The 12,936-nt window shown below is 38.5% G+C and overlaps 1 protein-coding gene across 1 annotated transcript in view; it reads right to left on the bottom strand.

Annotated features, from left to right (window-relative positions):
* Window positions 1–12,936, bottom strand: part of CC2D2B (coiled-coil and C2 domain containing 2B) — a 92,158-nt gene that overhangs the window by 45,636 nt on the left and 33,586 nt on the right. The window contains exons 16-18 of the mRNA XM_068961676.1: window positions 12,192–12,339; window positions 8,427–8,565; window positions 6,542–6,745 (exon numbers count right to left, since the gene is read on the bottom strand). Of these exons, the coding sequence (XP_068817777.1) occupies window positions 6,542–6,745; window positions 8,427–8,565; window positions 12,192–12,339 (491 nt within the window). The remainder of the gene's footprint in view (window positions 1–6,541; window positions 6,746–8,426; window positions 8,566–12,191; window positions 12,340–12,936) is intronic.

The raw sequence follows: 12,936 nt of genomic DNA, 5'->3' as shown, positions 1-12,936 counted from the left end.
GACCATAAAGAGGGTTGAGCATTGAAAAATTGATGCTTTCGAACTGTGGTGTTGGAGAAGACTCTTGAGAGTCCCTTGCACAGCAAGGAGATCCAACCAGTCAATCCTAAAGGAAATCAATCCTGAATATTCATTGGAAGGACTGATGCTCAAACTAAAGCTCCAATACTGTGGCCACCTGATGTGAAGAGCTGACTCATTAGAAAAGATCCTGATGCTGGGAAAAATTGAAGGTAGGAGGAGAAAAGGACAACAGAGGATGAGATGGTTGGATGGCATCACAGACTCAATGGATATGAGTTTGAGCAGACTCCGGGAGATGGTAAAGGACAGGGAGGCCTGGCATGCTGCAGTCCATGGGGTTGCAAAGAGTCGAACATGACTGAGTGAATGAACAACATTATATTATTTCCCAGGTGGCTCAGTGGTAAAGAATTCACCTGCCAATGCAGGAGATGCAGGTTCCATCTCTGGGTCAGGAAGATATCCTGGAGAAAGAAACGGCAACCTACTCCAGCATTCTTGCCTGGGAAATCCCATGGACAGAGGAGCTGGGCAGGCTATAGTCCATGGTGTCACAAAAGAGTCAGACATGACTGAGCGACTAAACAAACAACATATTATATTACTATTTCATATCACTTTATTTGCTTTAAAAAGTATTAAATTATAAGATTTGCTTAAATACTCTGGATGTTAATTTTTATTAACTAATATGTAACTTACAAATCTCTTTTCCTAATTTGTGGGGTTTAAATTTTAATATTATCAAGTTAATTATTCCACTTCTTTATAATTTATACTTTTTGTGCTTTGTTTAAGAAATACTTTCCTGTCCAAGATTAAGATATCCATTTAAAGTTTTGCATTTCAAAGCAGAAGTAGAGACGCAGATGTAGAGAGCAAATGTATGGATACCAAGGAGGGGAGTGGGGCGGGAGGAGGAATTGGGAGATTGGGATTGACGTATGCATGCTATGGATGCTATGTATGAAATAGATAACTAACGAGACTCTGCTGTATAGCGCCGGGAACTCTACTCGATGCTCTGTTGCCACCTGAATAGGAAGGAAATCCCACAGAGAGGGGATATATGTATACATACAGCTGATTCACTTTGCAGTACAGTAGAAACACAATACTGTAAAGCAACTATACTCCAATAAAAATCAATTTTAAAAATAGAGTTTTGCATTTCATGGGTAATCTTCATTACACATGGTATTTGTTTCTTTTGTGAAGTCTGAATCTAATTTTACATCATTCAAAATGTTCTACAATTCTCTCCATTAAGTTTTGTACATGTTTTGTTAAACATATTCCTGTGTATTTAAGAGTTTTTATTGCTACTGTAAGGTGTATCTTTGCTAAATTACATTTTTAGTGGGTTTTCATTGGTGTATAGAATGCTATTTATTTTTTGTCTCTAATTTTTCCTCGAGTTTTTCAAACATACAGAAAATGAGAAAGATTGTTAAAATCTATGTACTTACTCTCTAGATTAAGTAATTAACATTTTGCCACATTTGTTTAATCTATTTCTTTTCTTTTTTTGGCTAAAATATCTCAGTGTAAATTATAGCACCATGACACTTCACTCTTAAATAAATACTTCAGCATGAATCTCCAAATACTATGGATACATTCACAGTGCCATAATCACAGACAACAAAATTAACAATTTCCCAATATATCTATAATTCAATTATCAATATACTTAATATTCCAATATCCAAATTTTACCAACTGCTGCTGTTTTTCCACCAATCACTGTTCATATTTTTTCAGATTTTTTTCCCATTATAAGTTATTACAAGACATGGATAAAGTTCCCTGTGTTATACAGTAGGAACCTGTTGTTTATTGATTTTCTATATAGTAGCTTGTATCTGCTAATCTCAAATGCCTAATTTACTCCTCCTCCATTTCCTTTCCCCTTTGGTATTGGTAAATTTGTTTTCTCTGTCCATGAGTCTTATTTCTGTTTTTAAAATAAGTTCCTTTCTATCTTTTTTTCAGATCCCACATGTAAGTGGTATCATATATATTTTTTTCATCTTATTTTACTGAGAACAAGTTTTACATAAGACGGCCAAATGATAGCTTTACACAATTCTAGAAAACTGCTACTGATTACAGCCTGGAAATTCCTAGCAAATCAAGGGATGTAAGTGTATGAGCACATAAATGCACAGCTCTCTTTTTTAAGATTTTGAAATGCATTTCCTGAGTTGAAGATGGTATCATTTGTCTTTTTCCTTCTGACTTACGACACGATTATCATGTAGTGTGATAATCTCTTGGTCCATCTACGTTGCTGCAAATGGAATTACTTCATTATTTTTTATGGCCGAGTGTATATATACACTACCACACCTTCTTTATCCATTAGATGCATACTTAGGTTCCTTCCATGCCTTGCTATTATAAATACTGCTGCTATGAACACTGGGACACATGTATCTTTTTGAATTAAGAGTTTTCTCTGGATATATGCCAAGCAGTGCGATTGTTGGATCATATGATAACACTATTTTCAGTTTTTTTTAAGGAACTTCCATACTATTCTTCATAGCGACTACACCAATTTACATTCCCAATCAACAGTGTATGAAGGTTCCCTTTTCTCCACACCCTCTCCAGCATTTTCTATTTGTAGACTTGTTAATGATGGCTACTATGATTAGAGTGAGGTGATACTTCATAGTAGTTTTGATTTGCATTTCTCTAACATATAACAGCCATGAAATTAAAAGACGCTTACTCCTTGGAAAGAAAGTTATGACCAACCTAGATAGCATATTCAAAAGCAGAGATATTACTTTGCCAACAAAGGTCCATCTAGTCAAGGCTATGGTTTTTCCAGCGGTCATGTATGGTTGTGAGAGTTGGAATGTAAAGAAAGCTGAGCGCCGAAGAATTGATGCTTTTGAACTGTGGTGTTGGAGAAGACTGTTGAGAGTCCCTTGGACTGCAAGGAGATCCAACCAGTCCATCGTAAAGGAGATCAGTCCTGGGTGTTCATTGGAAGGACTGATGCTAAAGCTGAAACTCCAATACTTTGGCCACCTCATGAGAAGAGTTGATTCATTGGAAAAGACCCTGATGCTGGGAGGGATTGGGGGCAGGAGAAGGGGATGACAGAGGATGAGATGGCTGTATGGCATCACCGACTCGATGGATATGAGTTTGAGTGAACTCCAGGAGTTGGTGATGGACAGGGAGGCCTGGCGTGCTGTGACTCATGGGGTCGCAAAGAGTCAGACACGACTGAGTGACTGAACTGAACTGAACATATAACAATATTGAACATCTGTCTCTTGATGTAATTGTTGGCCACTTGTATGTCTTCTTTGGAGAAATGTCTATTTAAGTCTAAATATGATGGCTTTTTAAAGAGATCAAAATGTAACAGAAAAATGGTTGCACTTCCTAGCCAGTAGTCCCACATTTCATATTGGTCAGACTGGTTCTTGTGGTGCTATTTAACTTGTTTCTCTATTCCTCATATTTCTCGTAAAAAAACAAAGTCTTAATTTGATTCAGGTAATACATTTTTGGCAAGGGTATTTCAAACACGTAGTGCTGTGTATTTCATGTCGTATCACATTAGGAGGCAATAATATTTGCCTGTCCTTTATCAATGTTTTAGTTTCCTATTGCTGCTGGAACAAATTATCACAGATTTAGTGGCTCCAGACAACACAAATTTATTATCTCAGAGTTTTGTAGGTTAGAAGCCTAGATTGTCTCATGATACAAATGGATTTATTTACAGTGGTGTTAGCTATTTATTGGAGAAGGCAGTGGCAACCCACTCCAGTACTCTTGCCTGGAAAATCCCACGGGCAGAGGAGCCTGGTAGGCTGCCGTCTATGGGGTCGCTAAGAGTCCGTCACGACTGAGCACCTTCACTTTCACTTTTCACTTTCATGCATTGGAGAAGGAAATGGCAATCCACTTGGGGAGCCTGGTGGGCTGCTGTCTATGGGGTCGCACAGAGTCGGACACGACTGAAGTGACTTAGCAGTAGCTATTTATTCCAGGTTTCACAAAGCTAATACCAAGGTTTAGGCCAGCTGGGTTCTCACCAGCAGACTCTGAGAAGAATCTGCTTCTACGGTCATCTAGATGGTTGGCAGAATCTAATATCTCATGGTTACAGAACTGAGGTCTTGTTTCCTCACTGGCTGTCAGTTCGGGCCCACTCTTAGATCACTCTCCAATCTTCACAGGTGGACCACTAAATCATAGAGCCAGCAACCACATGCTGAGTCCCTCTCATGATTGGAATTCCTCTGATTTCTCCTGCTATTGCAAAAGCGATCTTTCTTTTGCTCTTAGTTGGAAAGTTTTCTCTGCTTGTAAAGGCTCATACAATTAAATTAGGTCCACCCAGATAATCAACCATAATCTCCCCATTTTAAGCAAGGTACATTACATTTTCATAGGTTCTGGGCATTAGGAAGTAGACATCTTTAGGGAGCCATTATTCTGCCTACCGCCCTTAATAAGATTAAGCTGGATCACTAAGCCAAGGTGGTAACAACTAGATTTCTCTATTATAGAGGTACAATTTTCCTTTTAAAATAAAAAGTAGCTATTTATTCTTAAAAGTGGATATTATCTTCAGCAAATTTATTACATGTGCAGGTGGCACTAGCGGTAAAGAATCTGCCTGCCAATGCAGGAGACATACGAGAATGGGTTCAGTCCCTGGGCTGGGAAGATCTCCTGGAGGAGGGCATGGCAACGCACTCCAGTATTCTTGTCTGGAGAATCCCATGGACAGAGGAGCCTAGAGGATTATAGTCCATAAGAGCGCAAAGAGTCAAACATGACTGAAGCTACTTAGCATGGTCAGCATGCACAGTTAGCTGTAGATTCTCTTATGTTTTCCATATAGACAAATGAATTTCCTGCAAACATGGACAGTTTGTCTCTTCTATTCCAATTCTAATTTTCTTCTTTCCTTTCTTCTTTCTGGCTTAAGGCATTGGCTCTTACTGGTAGAGATGATAGCAGGCATTTTCAAGTTAAGATTAATGGGAAAACTGATGTTTAGCTACTAAGTACAATGTTTGTGTAGGAGTCTGTGAGGAAACTGATTTCTGATAGTGATCATTATACCAAACAGTTTCAGAACCACACAGATAATCAGGCACTGAATCAAATCAAGGGATAGTTTATAAGGAACTGGTTTTTCAGAACGTTGGAAAGCTGGAGACAGAAAATTTGCTCAGGGACACCTAGGCACTGGCTCTATTTCTTCTCTTGAAGGATGATATACCCTTATTGACCTTGAATTGGGTTTAAGAACTAGAGGAGTCCAACATTTGTAAACATTTCCTTAAATGGAAGTGCATTTACCATGAACATATTAATTTTTCTGGGGTGGTAATGTAAACCTTGCCTATTTTGTACAGGTTTTTTGGTTTGGTTTGTTTTTTGTTTTGTTCTTAGCTCTTGCAAAATCCTACTCTATGTGGACATGTCACAAGAAGTTTAATATTCCCAAACCCCCACCATAGTACCAGAGTCCAGGAAAAACCAACACAAAATTTGCTTCACTGTCCTGCCCTGTGCTCTGCCCGACTTCTGTATATTTCTGCATTCCTGGCTAATTAACTCTGAAACTCCCTCTAATTATCCAGTGGGTGTGTAGGTGTCCTCATCTCTCCTCCCATTCCCGCAATTCTACAATTGACCTGAAACACTTCTTTTCAAAGCAGTTTGCATCAGCAGAAAAATCCGAAATACTGAATATTTTAAATCAGTTTAAAGAAGTTCTCTTCTAATTCTAGGATGCGAAAAGCTTTCATCATGAATGAGCACTGAAATTATTAAGTGCCTTTTGGGCATTTATTAAGAGGAGCATATTTTTTCCTTCCTTAATTCTGTTAATGTGGTAAACTATATTAATAGATTCCTTAATTAGATTATCTCCGTTACCTAGAAATAAACCCTACGAGATTATGATGTGCAATTATTTATTTATATATAACATATTGCTTTTTTTGATTATTGAAATTTTATTGGGGGCTAATAGAGGGATAAAAAATTAAGAGGTACAGACTATTATGTATAAAATGAACTACAAGGATATGTTGTACAACCGAGGGAATATAGTCAGTATTTTATGATAACTACGAGTGAGTGAGAGTCACTCAGTCGTATCCAAGTCTTTGCGACCCCATGGACTGTAGCCTGCCAGGCTCCTCTGTCCATGGGATTCTCCAGGCAAGAGTACTGGTGTGCTGTGCTGTGCAGTGGGTTACCATTTCCTTTTCAACCCACTCCAGTATTCTTGCCTGGAGAATAACTATAAATGCAACATAACCTTTAAAAGTTGTAAATCACTATACTATACATCTGTAAATCTTTTACAAACACTGTATATCAAATATACTTCAAGTAAAAAAAAAATTAAGAAGGGGAAAATTTTTGTCTACAGATAGTTTAAAAAAAATTAAGACAGATTTAAAGCAGCAAAACGTTAACTTATCATAGAAAATGCAATATTCAAATAGAAACCAAGTACCTGGAAGACTAAATCTGGAATCTCTGTATCATAAAGGGGCATTTGCTGCAGAAGGAAAACATCTAATTGACCAGCATTTCTAAGCTGCAATAGCTGGAAACGTTTACTCTTTTTCATTTCCTCTTCAGAAGCAAAGTTAAATTCATCTTGCAACTGTTCAAGACGAAAATACTTTGGGATATCCTGTCCTTTATGTTTTATGTACTGTAAAACACAAATAATGTAAAGTCTTTACTTAAAATAATTTTTTTTTAATTCAAGACCTCAAAACAGTTGAAACTGTGAGAAATGAGAATTACAATATAAATAGGAAATGGAACAACTGAATCTGTAATAGAAAATCTGAAAAAAATAAATGCAGAATCTAGCCTACATAGATTCTCAACCTTTTCCTGGTTGGTCATGATTTATATAGAAAATGAAAACATGTTACTGTACAATGGGTTAAAAGATGATGCTTTTCATATCCGGTTGCTGTATGAGCTGAGAGAAGTTCAATAGTTTTATGTACAAGTAATCAATTCAGCATGTCAGTTGGGAAGCTATGATCTGAGGAAACTTAACTGCAATAATCTATGTACTGCTTTATTCAATAAATGCAAACGTGAATACACAGTACATGAGAGGCAAAGTGCTAGTGCCATAAGAGAGACAGATTTACTAGCTGTAGTTCCACAGGGAAAGATAAAGCACATGGGCAAACGACTACAGTACAGGCAGAATGATAGATCCATTTGCTGCTGTTCAGTCGTGTCTGACTCTTTTCGATCCCATGGACTGCAGCATGCCAGGCTTCCCTGTCTTTCACCATCTCTGGGAGCTTGCTCAAACTCTGTCTTATAAATAGATCCATAAGTTATTAAAAAAAAAAAAAAGAACAGGAAGGCAAGAAAAGAAAAGCCCATATCTAACTGAAGTTGTTGCAGGGAGAAGTCAATTTTGACTCCATGTTGAAACTGTTTCTTTGACTTCTTTTCCGTTGATATTGTTATTATAATTACACATAATGGCCTGCCTCAAAGAACCCTGCCCCTTTGCTGGACTTAAGCTAAACTGCCTTTGTTCATAACCCTGAACACCTGGCTGGCAGGAAGAAAGAAATTAACACATCCCCCTGCCTGAGGCTTGCCATTCCAGGTGATACTTGCAAGATTAAATGGCCTTTCTACTTTGTTTCCTTATGTCCACCCCCCCATCTCTGATCCATAAAAGAAACTGGCATCCAGATGCTGACAAGATGGTAATTTGAGATGTTAGTCTGCCATCTTCTCCATCAGCTGGCTTTCCAAATAAAGCCATATTCCTTGCCTCAACACCTTATCTGCCCGATTCACTGGCCTATCCTGTGCGGAAGCAGAGGGAGCTTGGACTCGGTAACAAGGTTGCCAAGGAAGTATTTACCAGACTTGCAGGGTGGGTAAGATAGCTGATATAGGTGCCCTTCTAAGCAGAGGGAATGGCATGGATAAAAGTATGAAGAAAGCATTTTGGGAGCACACAGAGCAGTTCAGTTGGCTATGAGCAGGAGTAGGAGAAGTGAATAGAGTCTTTGAGGGAAGGAGGATGTCTTTGAATCATCTTTAAAGTCCTCAGCAATTAATAATATGGCTGGTACTCAGTAGACGTACAACTGATGTCAACCTGGAGATTATTCTGCTGGACGCACCAAGCAAGGGCTGCTAAATAGTGGTGGAGTGGAGTACCAATCATTTTCCCAGCTGTTGAATTTCTAACTGCCTCATAATACTGTAAACTGGCTGAAAACTCTTTTTTTACTTTTAATGACTCTTAGTGCCTAGAAAAATACACTGCAAACTATGGAGGAGCATAAGAGTATAGAGCTTAATAAATATACTTACAGTACAGATATTTTGCTACAACTTACCATAATAAATTCCATTAAATCAGAACATTCTGGGTTATTTGGGTCAATTCTGACCTCATTGGCCCATTCAAAAAGCTTCTGTGCATTAATAAGCCATGGAATTTCAGGAACACCTCTTGCATCTACATTCCTTAACACACTAACATAAGGAAAAATATGTTGTGAATTTGTATGTAATATACAGGTGATACATCTGTTATATGGGGTAAAACAGACCCATTACAGTTATTTGAAGATTAAGCTTATCCATCCTCTGCATTTAAGGATAAAACAGAAGGCTCAGATGTGCTATCTTCTCTGGTTCTTCTCACATTCTAACTGTATGATAGTTTTTTGATAAATGTCTACCTCTCCCTTAAGAGACAAAGGTCTTAAGGGTAAAGTCCATAAATATTCCTCTTTGCTATCTAAAATACACAATATAAAAAGAATCTTTCAGTTCAGTTCAGTCGCTCAGTCGTGTCCGACTCTGCGACCCCATGAATCGCAGCACGCCAGGCCTCCCTGTCCATCACGAACTCCCAGAGTTCACCCAGATTCACGTCCATCGAGTCAGTGATGCCATCCAGACATCTCATCCTCTGTCGTCCCCTTCTCCTCCTGCCCCCAATCCCTCCCAGCATCAAAGTCTTTGAATCTTTAGGCTATATCTTTATAGCTGAAACACAATACAGAGTATGTAATACAATTAACTGGGAAGTATGAGTCAGAAGAATATCTTTGTTTGGTCCTATGAGGCCATATCTTTAGAAGTTGGAGAGCTATGAAAGACAGGCTAGAGTGTACTCTTAAGCGCGTTCTTAAGTCAATTCAGTCATGTCCGACTCTGTGCAACCCTATGGACTGCAGCCTGCCAAGCTCCTCTGTCCATGGGATTCTCCAGGCAAGACACTGGAATGGGTTGCCATGCCCTCCTCCAGGGGATCTTCCTGATTGACCTCTCTTATGTCTACCTGCGCTGGCAGGCAGGTTCTTTACCACTAGCACACCTGGGAGTGCAATCTTAGTGACCTCAACTACAGGCAAAGTGCAGAGGAAATTCAACCCAAACAGAAAGGGTTTCTTTTCAGCCATCAATTATCCCAGTTACTTAATCTCTCTCTTCATGGGTAATTCATTTCACCTTGTGGAATTAGAACGCTTCAGACTGAAAGATTTCTAAGATCCTTTGTATGTAGTACTCAAGGAAAATTCCAGTCTATAAACTACGATTTCAATAATACAGTCTGACTCAGATTCCACAATGTCAGCCCAAACATGGACACACATTTTACACTGTCCACTTTCCATCAGTATCTATTCATATTTTTTATGATGAATCTGAGAGAGTCAACTGTTGGGTAGGTTGATAAGAAGTCTGGGGTCTGGGGTTCTCAAAGGGGAGAAAAGAACAAACTTTTTTTTCTACATTCCTTAGTCTTAGTCACATAAAACTTATCCCATTACAGCCTTTTTTTTTTTTTTCCTTTAAGCCCAGAGCTAATGATAACACAACAAAACAACTCATCTTAAACTCTGTACTAAAGTAAGCATTATATTTTGGAGCACAAAAAATGAAGTCTGACACTGTTTCCACTGTTTCCCCATCTATTTTCCATGAAGTGATGGGACCGGATGCCATGATCTTCGTTTTCGGAATGTTGAGCTTTAAGCCAACTTTTTCACTCTCCTCTTTCACTTCTCACTGCGTGCTGCAGTCCATGGGGTCACAAAGAGCTGGACATGACTGAGTGACTGACTGATGACAACCCATTTTTCTCCTAAAATGCCCTGGCTCCAGGTTTCTAAGATGACCTGATTTACTTAGCAAAACAGGCATATCCATCAAAATTACATTTCTGTGTATACTGCGATTTCTGTCTCATTCTCTGCTTTGGAAAGATATTTCCTCTTCTCTAGAACCATAGCTATTGTCTTATGTTCTGGTTCAATATCATCCTGACTCTGAAGGAGTTCATGTGCTAACTGCTTCAGTTGTGTCCGACTCTTTGGGACTCCATGGACTGTAGCCCACCAGGCTCCTCTGTCCATGGGATTCTCCAGGCAAGAATACTGGAGTGGGTTGCCATTTCCTCCTCCAGGGGATCTTCCTAACCCAGGGATCAAACCCAAGTCTCTTGCCTTGCCTGTATGGGCAGGTGGCTTCTTTATCTCATATTCTTTCTAATACCTTCTGGCTCTTTTCCTATGAATTTCATCACTTCCTTTTAGAAGATAAGTACTGCCCCCAGTTTTTAAGAACTCCATACTTTGATTCTGTTCTCTCTCTTATTTTCAGCCTCTTCTTACTGTCAAGCTTTTTGATGAGTAATCTACATCCACTTCCTGTTTCTTCAACATCAATTGCTGAGTACTACTGACATTGGTTTAGTTTTTTCTCTAAAACTCTTTATTATTTACCAAGAAGACCACTCGGGAAGAGATCAAGGCAACCCTCCTTCAAGACTGAAGCAACTTAGCACTCATGTATGCAAGAAGACCACTTATGAACTTTTGCTATGATTCTGGCTATATGCCACAAGTTTTGTAGATGGTGTTCTCATTCTTATTTTAAAAATAGTCTCAAAAAAAAAATAGTCTCTAATTTCAGTTTTGATTTCCTATTTAATCCACATTATTTATAGGAATTTTTTTTAATGTTATTATTTTACTTTAAAAATAGGAATTTTTTCAAAGGAGTTTTAGGATCACAGCAAAATTGGTATAAAGTACAGTTTCCACATACACAGCCTACCTCACTATCAACATCCTGCATCAGAGTTATAATTTATTATGTTTGTTGCCAATAAAAGAGTTGCACTTGTTATAATCCATGGACCTATACTAGCCCATCATTAACACGCAAAATCCATAATTTACACTAAGGTTTACTCTTGGTGTCCTATGTTATACGGATTTTTGTCAAACATATAATGGCACGTATCCACAATTACAGTACCATACAGAGTAGTTTCACTGCCCTAAAAATCCTGTGTGATCTGCCTATTCATCCCTCCCTTTTCCTAATTCCTGGTGAACAATGACATTTTTACTGTCTCCCTAGTTTTGCCTTTTCCATAATGTCATATAGTTGGGTCTAGCCTGTTTTTTAAAAAATATGTGTTTAAAAAAATAAATAAATAAAAATAAAAATATGTGTTCAGATGGGGAGGGAAAAGGCTATCCTTTTATTATCATTCATTAATTTCTTTAATGATGAGATCTTTTGGCCCTTCATATGTGTCATCTTACTCAAACACAGCACAGTATATAAGCCAGCATTATCGCCATTTTTATAGAATTCTACTGTACTTCTAGTAATACTGTTTGTGGATAGGGTCTAGAAGTTAACTCCAATTTCTCTAGGAAGCTGTGGGATATAGATGAAATTTCTATGTCTGGCAATTTCTTCCAGCAAATTGATAATGCAAAAAATCTTTTTTTTTTTTACATAATCCAGAATGACTGGGAGAGATAAAGGTCCCAGAAATCAAATCCTTGGGAGTCTTGGCCTTTGCCTACACAGTCTAAGGACTGTGGAACTGCCTCTGTCATCATCCATTTAGCTGTAATCCTAAACACTGAAAAGACACATTCTCTTACACATAAAGGCACGTGATTATAAATAAAATAAATATTTTATATATTTACAAACACAAATAAAAATAAAGCAACATCCAAGTAAACTAAACTGTTCCTACCATTTATCTAGAGTTTCCCTTTGGTAGGCTTTGTGTGATGCTTTGCTGAGGACTGGCATTATTTTTCAAGCATAAAGTTTATTACCTGCAGAAAGCAGATCGTAACGACTGTGACAGAGGTGTCAGAGGAACACCATTTTCATCTAAGGCCCATGATAGAGAATAGCTTAGTTTTCCTGATGTCAAAAGACAAAGTTCTTCAGTCCCATTTTCCTCAAGAAGAAAGGGCACATCTGTTTATAAACGGCATTAAAAACATATGAATATTTGAGCACATTACAGTTTTTTTTTCCCCTTTTACGTGCTCCTGGAACCCCCGAAATACAAAGTTTATGCTGACTGCAGGCTCTATTCTTACAGCTCTCCCTCAACTCCTACCCAAAATCCCTCAAGGCAGACTGTTTCAAACAGACTACAAACAAGAGGGGAGAGAATTTATCTGAAGGCGTTTTCTAACCATTCTTTCTGGGAGTGGCTGCCAGCAAGGAAAAAACCACTGGCAGCAAAAAAAGGCTTTCCAATGTGGTTCAGTAGTAAAGAATCTACCTGCCAATGTAAGATCAGGAGATGTGGGTTTGATCCCTGACAGGAGGTACGGGGGTGGGGAGAAAGATCCCCTGCAGCAGGAAATGGCAACACACTTCAGTATTCTTGCCTGGGAAACTCCACGGTGGGCTGCAGTCCACAGGGTCACAAAGAATCTGACACAACTAGCAACTGAGCAGGCATGCCAGCAGAAAAAGAGCTGCTGTTTGGCTCCTTTCCTACATTCTTCCATTTCTTCCCCTCTCCTCATCTTCTTTCTCAGTCTCCAGAGAGCTCAGTGATAT

This window comes from Capricornis sumatraensis, chromosome 23 (genome assembly GCF_032405125.1).
Source record: "Capricornis sumatraensis isolate serow.1 chromosome 23, serow.2, whole genome shotgun sequence".
NCBI classification, from domain to species: Eukaryota; Metazoa; Chordata; class Mammalia; order Artiodactyla; family Bovidae; genus Capricornis; species Capricornis sumatraensis.
Note: the sequence above shows the minus strand (reverse complement) of the source record. Positions and strands in the feature narration are given on the sequence as shown.